The following is a 12,846-nucleotide window of genomic DNA, read 5'->3' on the forward strand; positions in this document are numbered from 1 at the left end:
GCTGAAATTACAGAGTTCCAGGAAATGTTTTTTTATGATTACAAATAGTGTTACACACCCTTTAGAAGTTATCACTGTTATAGAAGTCTTTTGTCACAGCCCAGATTCTGTGCAAGCGTGTCATAGTAAAGTGATTGTTTTAATAGTAATCACATAATTGACAAGACCTTGGTTTAAAGTAGTTTCTATAGGTGTATATTTAGTATACTATGACTTAATACAGTCAAACACAAGAATTTGGCTATGCTCAGTATAACAGATTCTCAAGTGTTTCTGAAAGAAATGGATTTAAAAAAATGAGAAAAAAACTGATATTTTCTCATATATATATATATATCCACAACATATAAAACTAATCAAAAGAACAACTATGTTCCACTGTGTAGCAGACTAGATTACATATATTGTAAACAAGCAGCAAAAAGATCTTGTGATGCTTCAAGTGTCAGTGAACAAGCTTTTAATATTAAGCATTTTAGAGGAGCTTACATGCTCTTTAAAGTGGTCTTAGCATTTAAGATTGTAACTAGTACATTTTCAAAGTTGTACAGTTTGTAGTAGTGTTGAAGTTAAGTTCTACATTAACTACAGCTTTCACTCAAGATATTCTTCAAAAGATGCCATAATATCACTCTGCAGATTCATATCAATTGTACAAGCCATCTGCAAGAAAGCAAATTAGTGTATTTTCTGAGCAGTCGGACATTAATTAATACTATGCAGGTCAAATATTTAATAAAGATTTAAGAAAAAACTACAAAGCTTCTTCCCAAAAGTGTATGCTTCCTCTGTTATTGCAAGTTTGAGCGTGCATGTTGTTGAAGTCCTCTCTGAAAAGAGCTGAACAGGATGAAAGCTTCAGTAGACCTTATCTGAATCTAGGCATGATTTAACACTGCAGTTCTTACATTCTGTTGTACAATATTATGAATTAAAAAAAAATTTTAAAAATAGTAGCAATTAAAAAACACTCGTTACCTACACCAATAAAACCAGTAAGTTAGATCTAAAAAGGCTCAGTTTTGATATTTCAGACCAGAACAGTATGACTAGCACTTTTGTTGACATGGAATATGTTAAAGAGGATAGACAGTTTGCAAGACTTGAGGTTTGAAGTTGTTCAAAGAGCAGGGACTCCCCTTTAAAATTTGATTTTACCATGCAATTTATGCTAAGCTTATGGGAGTAATAGGACCAAGCAGATAGTTTTTCATATTCCACCACTTGAAGACCTACTTTGGGTTTCTTATTTCATTTTCTGGACTAACTCTTCAGGTAGCATAGTTCTGTTGTTTTCCATCATTCAGGCCCTTTAAAACAAGGACCTGAGCTAACATTTTTTATTCTCTACTGAAGTTGAAACAAAATCAGCTGGCAAGAGTCAGCAACTTACTGCTTCTCGCCTCCTGCGTTCTTGTTCCATTTTTCTAGCCAAGTTACGGTCTTGAATAAGAGTGTGTCGTTGAGCTTCGGGCAGTTGTTTACTCTTTTGGTCTTTTGGGGGCTCGCAGTCTATCACTGCCATGGCATCCAATCCCGTGCCTTCATGGCCCCTTTAAAGAAAGCAGAAGAGATTGGTATAGAATAAAAGTTGTTTCTTCTTTTTCTTTGTAACAAGCCTTTGCACCTGAAGAGAATTCTGCAAATAACTTAAATCAGTGCATAGCACTCAAACTGTGGTTCTGTTTTACATGTTCATTCATAGTAATTTCCCTTTGCGAGAGGTATGTGCACACAATTGTTGGGCTGGAAATGGGACACAGGAAACCTTATTCTACTACAATCAATATGCACACAGGATTTATATACATGCTACACAAAGCTTACATGCACTTTCTTTGACAGACATACACACTTAAATTTCTGATACTTTCTTGGCCTGTTATGTTTTGATTCTACCTTCTTCCTCTTTAACTAGTTATTTGAGTTAGATTTCACTAACTTCAGGCAAGCATCTGTAATGTCTTATTCCATATTGCTACATGAGCTACATGCCTCGCTTCCTCCTTGTGGAAACCTGTAGTAGCTGAAGGTGCCTGGACTGTTCACTATACGTTCTGAACAAGGAGTGTACTCAAGTCTCTCAAATGCTCAGTTTATTAAAATAATACACTCTAAACCAGTGATCTATTCTAATACAGCCAGCGATGGGCAGGAGCAGGTGAATTTAGGAACCGGCTCAGGCTTATCTTTCACAGGGTGAAAGAGACAAGACAAAAATCAAGACTACTGAAGAGGGAAATATTACAGAAAGCAGAGTTTCAAAAAGGTGGCAAACAGCAATCTAAGATATTACTGCAATGCAGTAATTAGTAGGCAGTCACTTATCCCACTCAGCATAATAATAGACCTCAGGCTGGGATACATATGTGGGCACTCACTAAAACAGTGGCTGCAAACAATGAGGGAAGAATACAACAGCAGTAGCTGATTGAATATGTTTCTCTACAGCAATGCAAAGAATTCTGCTGTTGAAGTGATGCATACTGGAACTCCTTCAGCTATATAAACACCACAGTCTCGAAGACTAGATTATCCTGCTTCCCCTTAGGATAGCAATAAGATGGGGATTTTCCTGGCTACAGATATAGGTAAGAAAGACAGTGAGGACAGGTGTGAATTCTGGTCATGACCAGAAGAATTGAGTGCTCCAGGGGACAAAAAAAAAAAAAAAGAAAAAAAAAAAAAAAGAAAGAAACCTGAGAAGTTTCTTTCTGCTGAAATAATACTGATTTGCAAGGGAAAAAGCCACTTTATGCATTTTGGATGTGCAGTTGTGCTTAGAGTGGTACAGCTCCCCCCCTTTCTCTGACACATGGCAATTACTTAATCCAAACCACTTGTTCCTGAATAACTAAGCCACCCAGTACCATACAAGCAAAAAATAGAATAATATTTAAGCATATGTGGCTACAAACCTCTCTTTTTCTTGAGGAAGATTTTGCAGTTCCTTCCCAGCTTGCACCAGCGGCCTTTTTAAGTCCTGTGCTTGCCCACTCCTCTTCTTTAATGCTGCTTTCCTGAACTGTTTGAAGCTCTCAGCAGATGTTTTTATCGGAGCTGGAAGCATCATCGTTTTACATAAGCTTACCCAGGAAACTATATTCTTAAATCCTGTATCCTGAAGTTATTAGAAAAAGGAAAACATGGAAAAGGCAAAAATACTCTACCACTACTAATCATCCATTATCCGCTTAGTTCTTACACTAGGCACAATGTTGTTTTGACTGGACCTATTTGGGAATATCTACAACAAAATATCCTTACTTTGGCAGAATATTAGTGCAAATACAGCAATCTAAGCAGACTTCAATATGTTTTCTTATAAACTTTGAGATTCTTTAGCAGTATACTAAAAATTGTTAGCATTTGTAGCTATTCTTACCCAATCCTTTATGTCCACCTCTCCATTTTTTAATTCCAGAAAACATGAATTCGCAAGACTGAGCTTATGCAAAGTCCGTTGACAATATTTTAATACGGAGAACATCCATCTCGTTTCTATACATAATCCTCACATAACAATGGTTTTGTATCAGGCTCGTGGGTTTTGTTTGTTTTAAATACCCATGTTTTCTCCCCCCCCCAGTGGCACTTTCTTCACAGTGTAAAACAGCAAAAACCCAGTATTCTTAAGAAGTACTGCTTCTAGTAGAAGGTCATGTGTTTATGAAGGAAATACATATTTTTGGAATTGAATTCAGTAAGTTAGTTAATAGCTTTCTGAACGCTAAGTGCTTAAATCCTAGGAATATTTTAATTCAACAGACTATATACAAACTTTTTAGGTCCAGAGGCTGATGTAGTAATTTTGATCTGATGTTTTCAAATGGCTGCTTACCACAGAAGAATTTAAATAATAGATAAGAAAATTCCTCTGTTCCTCCATTTAAGATAATCTATTGTATACTAGGAAGTATTTTGTTTAAATTTCATAAAAACCTTCAGATTGTTTCCTATTTGTAATAACATCATCAAAAGCGTATCGTCCGGTTTCAGAACAGGTTTTTCAATAGTACCCAAGGCTATATTCCACACTACTCGTATTTTTGTTACTGGATCAGCAAGGGAAAGCACACCAATATCTTGGAATATTAGAACTAGATCAAGGAACACTAATAGTTTAAATATTAAAACTAGATAAGAGAAGCCATATTTTTAATGACAATATGGATATGTTATTTTTAACTTAATCTTGTATTATTTACCTTCTGAAATGATCAGAGCCCATAGATTTTTTTTTTTTGGTGTTTTTTGTTTGTTTGTTTGTTTCTTTGTTTTGTTTTTAGCACTAGAAATGAGATAAATCTGTACAGGTTATAACAATGCCCAAGACCTATCAGACACTAAATATTTGAGTCATAAAAGACCAGATTTTCAGAGAGGATCCCAGGACAGGGAATTATCGATCCTAGTAAGCATATTCAAGCTCTCCTCCTCAAATAGGACTTGAGCAACACTTACCTTTCTTGGAAGAATTTTGGATTTTAGCTCTAGCATGTTTTTACCATTAGGTTTATCATTAGGCATACGATGACCTGATGGAAGAACAAAAAAGCTTTTTTACTCATGTTGATTTTATGGACTAAGTTTCCGCAAATTTAAGTGATAAAAATTTTGTCATTCTAAAAATTGACTTAAGAATTTACACTGCAATTTTTTCTTCTTCTTCTTCTTATTTGGTTCAGAATGACAGAAATGCTCCCAAACATTTCCTAAGCTTAAGTTGAACTGGACCACTTCTCTCCAGTTTGGGGCAGGGAAAGGAATAGTTAAGCTCAATGATAGATGAGAAATTAACTCCTGGTTAATTCTAGGAGAGGTCCCAGCAGAATACCCAAAAAGTTTCATCAGAAAGTCTCAACACAGCACCTTGCCAGTTGCTCCCCTCCTGTCCCCTCCCCACCTAGCCCTCTTCCATTTTGATTCCAGCATCATTTAAGAGTACCTCATTCATCATGTAAACTCAGCCTGAAGCTCTCCAGCCTATTTCCCTTTTTTTAAAAAAAACAAAACAAAACAAATAGGTCAGCCAGTAAGAGCTAGTCATCACATTTGCAGTAGCCTACAGGATGTACAAATACTCCATGCTGCTACCTCTTTATTACTTTTGAGGGGAAAAAAGCCCACCACTTACACAGGCAAAGTGGAAGTGCTATTTTGACAATACTAACTTCAGATTAACAGTCCTGATATGTTGTGTTACTGTAGAAGAGTCATACTATTTTGTGTGAAAAAAACTTTCCCCAAACCTTTTAAGACTTCAAAAAACTTTTAAAATGCAGGAACAGATACGATTTCCTACAGTCATTATGGTAAGCCTAAAAAGAGACTTTTGTAATATTAGGGACCGGCTAGAATACCACACAGTTAACAAAAGCCACGGGTTGTAGGGTAGGGTGTTTTTTTTTTTAATCTTCTGTATTACTTTGTTATATTCCCCTTCTAAAGAGCTTCTGGGATGAAAATCTAGGTGTACTCTGATAAAGCCATTATTTTAGAACCAGATATAAACAACATTTTATATCATTCAGCAATGATCCTCTACTGCAGTTTGAGATGTTTCAGTATTTATTTTAAGTAAATTTTTAATAAGAAACTTACTGAGGTTGCTTTTTTTTTTTTTTATGCAAAGGATAAAGTTTTCAGATGTTTGAATCTAGAATGCTGAAGGCAGAATATCAAACCCTCAGCCAGTTTGTCATGAAAGGGGTTTTCAGAAAGACCTCACAGTCTCCAAAAGGCAAGACAAAAACAGTGCCTGGCCTTTACCCTATGCCCCCATGCATTGCCTGTGAGATAGTATAATTGCAAGTAAGCAGGAGAGTTTTTACTATGCAGTGGAATAAAATAGGATGAAAGACCTCTGAAGTCTCTCAAATACTATTGAAAAGTGTTCCAAATCCTGATATCTCCATTCTCATGGATTCCAGGGTCAGTTAAGCAAGGTTTACCTAGATCAAATTCTGCTATCAGAGACTTGTTCTCCTCCAGAGTAGAGAACTACTGTATTGAGGGTGTCCCTCTTCATACAATAGGCATCTTTCTTTCATCAATCATTTATCCTCATACAGGCAGCTTGAATCTTCATATAAGAAACTTGAGAGTATTGAGCACTGAATACTCCAAAATAAAGCAAGACCTTCACATAACCAAAAATATCTAACCCCATTGTTAAGATCAAGTTGATCAACCCCCATTGTTGAGATCAAATTTGTTATACCCGCCAACAAGTTCTATCTAAAGCAAACTTAAGGTAAATTTAAATTTATAGTCATGTCTGTCTTAAAGCTCTAGATATAACACAGGAATATGAGGCTGCGTCAAAAGTATTTGCAGCCATGGGCTTCAAAACACGCATTTTAGAGCTACTTACAGCAATGCCAGCCTTCACAGAACCTCTCATTGAGAGACAGTGCTTTTTAATCTGAAGGGAAACTTGTGGTTACCAGTTTCATAAGTTAAGCTTCTTAACAAGCCACCACTGAATTCAGTGATACACCAAGCCTGCACCCATACCATCAGAGGTGTCACAAGTCTAAAATCAAGAACTCTTGTTTCAGAGATGCAGGTAACCTCACAGAAATGCCTGAGACGGCGGGATTCTCTACAAAATTCAACGAGTTGCTCTAAGCATCCAATTCTAAAATGAGTTTCCCTGGTTTGATCTAAGTAGACACATATAGTACTGAGCACTCTCTACACTTTCTATCAGTAGATTACAGGTCCTACAACAGTTCCAGATTAGCAAAGTTTTTGTTGTTGTTTAAAAAAAACAAAAGCCAAAATCCTGTATTCCCCACCCCCACCCTTCCAGTTTTCTACAGGAGTTGATGGTGGAAAGGCTAAGATAACACTGAGCAGAGTTGGGGCATGTATCATTGCAGGAACAGTCAAACACCACTGTATTAGGGAAGGGTGCAGGTAACTACACTCATGTAACAGTGTTAAAAGCTCAGCTCTGCAACATAATGCTGAAGTTCAGGTGTACTCAAAGGCAGAGGCTCATTACTGGGTAGTTTCCATTTAAACACAGAAAATCCTCTACGACTGTCCCTTGAAAAAGGGGGAGAAGATAGAAACAGTACAAATTAAATAATGATTAGGAATAGAAAATTAAGAGGAATAAAGACTAAGCAGTAAAAAACTAAGTGTGGAAGGGAGCAAGCTTTCCCAATAGTTTTGGCTATGCTTTTTTTCTATTAATATTAAAAAAGTGAACTTGATTTATTCCTGCTTGTTTTCTCAGCCCTTTAAAATATTAAGATAACACCAGGATCTTGATAGTTACAGTCATGCAGTATGCAGGACAAGAATTCAAGTTTTAAGCACCTCAAAACTTTGTAAGTGAAGGTCATTAGCTGAATCTATGGAACACATGTATCAGCTCCAGCTGCTACAAGTCTAAACAAAGGGGGTCAGTATGTGTATGGATAGGTGTGTTAAGACCATGAAAATACCGAATAGAACATCTTGGAGAATTAAATCTCCATTTTTAGGATTGCTTTAATACAACTCAGGTACCCAACATTATTCTTTAGCAACAATTAAAGAATTCATCAGTGAGAAGGCTGTGCCTTTTCATTTCAATCAAGTTTTCAGAAGCTTGTTTCCTGCCCTGTTCAAACCTATACAGGTAGTCTAGAGAGGAAAGAGTAAAGGAGGAACCAAAACAATCATGTCTGGTAACACTAGGCTCTCAGCATGGGTGTTCAGTGTCCAGCTCAGAATTCTTTAGTTTGAAGTATGTATGAAGTCTGATGCATCTCTATATGGAAAGTAGCTTTCAGGGAACATGTGTTCTTGTAATAATTGAAAGTTTGTTCCATGGTGAAAGCCTGTTTGACATTGCTTTACTGTCAGATCCTTGTCACCAAGAGCCGGAGATGGTAACTCAAATTACACACAAAGTGCCCTGGGAAAAGAGCTCCATGAATCTTCATCAGAAGACAGCTTAAAGACCAGTGAAATTTGACAGATTGGAGCATTGGTTCTCTCAGACTTCCTGGAAGACCGGCTTACTTATCTCTAGTACTAAATTCAGAAAGCTAAGTTCTTAAATCAAAAAGTCATTTGCTTTATATATTTTAAAACACAGAACAAGAACCAAGCATACATTTAACGTAAAAAAAAAAAAAAGGCAGCAAATCGAAAAGAAAAAGAAAGAACAAGAGAAAACTGCACCCCCTCCATTATTCTGCAAACTGATTAACGTACAAGTATTCAGCATTTTATTTCTTTAAACCAGGTTCATATACATTTTTAACTTTGCACCCCTAATATCAGTTACAGTTTTTATTATGACAATACATACTTTGTTCTTGACTTATGGATATTGAATCTGCAATTCTCTCACTGGCCTTGTTTTGAAGTTTATTTGATTTGTTTAGAGGTATTGTTTTCTCAGCTTGTTTACTCCAATCAGCTCTGTCAACCTGGGAAGTTGTGTTGGATACCTAGAAGAGAAGTTAGACTTCAAAATATGTTCTGAAGTGCTAAACATGTGGATTCTTATTATGCAGCAGCAGGATTAAATATTTAGAGGCTTAGAGCAGTAAATCATTGCAGCTCTAGCTTCTGTAAACACCAGGGAAGAATTAGATTTCATTTATACTATGGTAGTCAAAGCAAGTTCTTACATTAACACTTAGGATTTAGAACATGAACTGCTCAGAGATCCTGAGTGATGGAGTGGGTAGAATATGAGAAACTGTTTACAAGCTCTTTAACCCTTAACATGGTGCAACATAATAGAAGTTGGCTTTTACTGTTGTAAAGCCAGTTGCTCCACTCTAGCTTATGGATCAGGGTGAAGGGCAGCTGTATTACTTCAGTTCAGTGGTAGTTTTTTCTCTGTGCAAGACTGTGTAGTAATCCCCTTGAACTGGGGAATGTGTTGCACAAACTGGAGTCTCATAATATATGCTACTTGCTTCCTTTGGATAGTGGACGCAAATGGGAAAGGGCAAGCTGCTTTTCTTCCTTTCTTGCAGGACACATTCTTATGCTCATAGACTCAAGAGGTGGTTTCTATCCATTTCAGAAAATAAAAGCTATTAAAACCTGGCTAAAGCAGCTGTATTTTAAATCATGTTGAGAAAGATAGTTAAACATCTTAGGATGGAAGAGATCATGCTGCTGCAGTAACATCTATAACTTCTTTTGTAACACAGAGGCCCTTCTAACCAGGATACTCTCCATGAATATATTAAGACAGAAATCAGTGACTAAATATTTCACAGCCTCATCCATGACCCTGAAAGCCCCAGTTTCCATGGCTTTAGGAACAGGAAGAAAAAGCAACACTTTTCCAGAATAGCCTCTAGGGTCTTCAGAGTATTACTGACCTTATGAGATTGATATTTCTAGAAAACAGGAGCATATAGTATAAGCTGCCCATCTTTTCTATGAAACTGTAGGTTTACAGGGTGGGCTTTTAACCTGTAAGCACGCAAGGGTTCCTTAAGTTTAAGCTATAGCACTGAAAAGAAATAAAATAAGCTTTATAGTATATTATAAACTTGATATATTGATTAGCCAAACTCTTTCCTTTTGTATTGTAGCCAACAGGCAATGAATTAATGCCCTATTAAAGGATAAGAATCACTTTGTAAGTGGGGTTTTGGATAACTTTTGTTGTAAACCTTATGTGGCCTTCATTGCATCAAATTCAAGCCTGGAATATTATACTAGATCTTATTTAAAGGAGTAAGAACATGCTTTAAAGAAGTTACTTGAAATGAATACATTGGAGAGAAGCATGTATTCACCTCTGGAAGAGCATGTGTGCACTGGGTGACAGAAGACTGATTTGTCCTTGGAGTACTCCGGGGTGTTTGCTGGTCTGAAGCACCATGCAGAGCAGATACAGCTGAGATTATACCTGAGAAAGAAGTAGTGTATGATTTCCCCTAACATGCCAAGCGCAGTCCTACATCTCAAAATTACATCACTGTTTACCATCTGTGGATTAACTGGATATGAAGATATGTATCCCAGCTCCATGATTTGAGACAGTTATTTTTTAATTAGTTTTTAATTCATTTCTCAGTTAATCAGCTACAAGCTCAAGCTGTCTTTTACCAAAAACTCAGAAGTATCTGAAGTTTTGACCTTTTGAAGGAGGGAGGGAAAAGAATAGCTCCTTGGATCAAGTTTCTAAGCAACTTAATATTTGATATGTCTAGATAACAGCAATCAACTCAGAGGGCCTATGGCACCAAGCCTTAAATTCAGCTAATAGGGATTTCAGACATGAACTTGAGTGGTAGTGATGGGTTTAAGCATCTAATTCCTGCCTTAAGGTGTTCAGCACTTCTTGTAACCCTAGGTTCATTAAGGCATCATTTTCCATCTCATCGGAGGGAGGCATGAACACCTCCTCCTGTTTTAATACTATTCTGCCCCACCACAAGTGCCCCAGTAATCTGAAACCCTAGCCAGTCCTCAGTGCTGCCACACTTATTTACATCATGTTCTTTATAATCCATACCCTGCAAGAACCTTTTCTATTACCCACTTGATAACCTCCAAAACACCCAGATAAGCTTATTGGGCAATACAAACATTAGTTCTGCCATCCCTTGTTTCCTCAGCAGTCAAATATAGCCATGCTTCTTGCCATGAAGATGTTACCTGAGGGAGACTGGGAATTTTGTTCTGATGGTTTAAGTGATCTATTCTGTAAAGGCTGAAGCCTCTGCGGTACATTGGGAGGTGGCTGCTGCAGTTCGGATGATCCACAATTTTGCAAGCTACTAGTAAGAGATGAGGGCTGTGCTTGCGGAACAGCATTGCAGAATGTCTTCTGTAAACACAGTGGTATTCTCTAGAAAGAGATTGCAGTAGTTAATACAGACAAATCTTAGTTTTTATAGCTATTTGATCCCCCTTCCCCACCACCATCCCATTTCCACTGTTTATAGGATTCAGTAGTCCTTGTGTTGTGATACTAATCTAGCATTTCCTAAGAGTTTAGATCACAAAAACCCATGAGGTGAAGTGCACGGTCTTGGTCTGACAGATACAGAAAACCCACGACAGCAAAATGTAATGTGAGGATTTGAAGTATGATGTTTGTTGTTAGTCAGAAAGTCAGTTAGCGGCTGTTATAACTGACCAAGCTGAAGCTTAATTCCTGTATCCTGTTTTCTCAAGTTTATTGCTGTCATTTTGCCACTGCAGAGGCTGCACTTTTTAAACAAAAAAGGGTATTGCATAATTCCTCCCCTCAGTCTTTGCTTATGAAGATGCAGGAGGAGCAGCTGAATAATAAATTTGCAGCCTAGTTTCCTGTATCCAACTAAGCACTTCAAGTGAAAGCGAGTCTATTGTAAGAAGAATGAAAGCTTTGCTGTGATCTTGCTTTGAAATCTGAGGTCCCTATCTCTGGTAGCTTCAAGGGAAATTGTGAAAGACAGCTAACCTGACAAGAATTCACACCCACTGTGTATACAGGAATAGAGCAATTCAGTCTTAGAGGCATTAAAAATTATTTCTAGATAGAACTGCTGTTGCTTATAATAATACCATAGTATTAAGTAATATAAAGTATCCTGAAAGTGACTAGTATATTGTAAAATTTATTTATTTTCAGGTGTAGAAGTGAGGTTATTCATAGACAAAGAAAAAATATTTAAGTGGGGTTTGCACTGTTTATTAGGTCAATTCTATACTTGAAGATCAAGTAGGAGAGGATTTCCCTTTTTTAGGGGTGGGTGGGGTGGAGTGTGTGGAGCATTCTCCCCCTCTCTTCTTTTCCCTTCTCCTTCACCCAACACAGAATTACCACAATGATTGTAAGATGTAGAAGCTTCAGGAGTTCTCCCAGTACATTAGTTTCTATACAGATACATAAGCTACTTCCAACAAACAGCAGATTTCACATCTCCATGTAAATCAGTCCTACAGAACAAATAGCATTCAAGCCACATTCATTATTTCCTGATAAAGTTGTGTCATTTCCAGTACCATTGTATGTAACAAATATTACTGCCCTGAACAAAGTTGTTATATCCATTCCAGTCAGTTTACCTGAGGCTTTTCCATAGAAGTTGGACGGTTCTGCCTGGCTCCAGTCTGTTTTGAGCAGGTTTCTGTAACTGTAAATACAGTGAAGTGGGCAGAAAGAGGGGGAAGGGGAAGAAAAAAAAAAAAACCACAACAGTCATTCGCATATGTTTCGTTATTCACACATAGAAGATGCGAGTTGCAATTGTATCTAGAGAGCCAAACCTCACAGTGAAAGCAACATTCTTGAATATTTTGACTTCAGCTTGATATGTTTAGAGAACTAGATATAAAAAAAAGACCGCAAAGATTCCTGCAAGATCACAGTCTTTACTGCCATCAATGACTTCACTGTGTTTGCTTCCCCACACTGAAAGGGTTGAGCATTCATCTCACCTTACACTGTTATCGCATACAGATATCTACATTGTAGACCTCCAGTTTGGCAGATCTATTCTGTCCTAGAAAACTGAAGAGAGTTTTGTGTACAGAGAGAAACATCATTCTGATATTCTGATGCTGCAGCACTGTAACATCCCTTGAACAAGCTTGAGACAGCTTAAGCACCAGGGTAGACTTTGGCTCTACAGCCGATGCTGTTGGCACTTTTGTCCGTCAGCTTAGGCACCCTTCTGCAGACCAGAAGATGAAAGTAAAGTAAATCACACTTTCAGAAAGGAATCAAAACCACAAGAGTACACTATAGCCTAATAGTTAAGTCTCCAGGTTAGATACACAGACCTCTTGCTAGCTGATTTTGGTCTCTAAAGTTTTTCACTGATAAGTTAGTGGATGTTGTAGGACACCCCACCCCCCCCCCCCCCCCCCCCCCCCACA

The 12,846-nt window shown here is 37.5% G+C and overlaps 1 protein-coding gene across 1 annotated transcript in view; it reads right to left on the reverse strand.

Moving 5' to 3' along the window:
- Positions 1-594: 594 nt before the first annotated feature.
- LOC104078225 (bromodomain-containing protein 3-like) overlaps positions 595-12,846 on the reverse strand; it is a 24,914-nt gene continuing 12,662 nt past the window's right edge. The window contains exons 12-17 of the mRNA XM_009579777.1: positions 9,771-9,883; positions 8,315-8,456; positions 4,465-4,538; positions 2,973-3,121; positions 1,394-1,553; positions 595-663 (exon numbers count right to left, since the gene is read on the reverse strand). Coding sequence (XP_009578072.1) covers positions 595-663; positions 1,394-1,553; positions 2,973-3,121; positions 4,465-4,538; positions 8,315-8,456; positions 9,771-9,883 — 707 coding nt within the window. The remainder of the gene's footprint in view (positions 664-1,393; positions 1,554-2,972; positions 3,122-4,464; positions 4,539-8,314; positions 8,457-9,770; positions 9,884-12,846) is intronic.

This window comes from Fulmarus glacialis, unplaced genomic scaffold (genome assembly GCF_000690835.1).
Source record: "Fulmarus glacialis isolate BGI_N327 unplaced genomic scaffold, ASM69083v1 scaffold18996, whole genome shotgun sequence".
Taxonomy (NCBI): Eukaryota; Metazoa; Chordata; class Aves; order Procellariiformes; family Procellariidae; genus Fulmarus; species Fulmarus glacialis.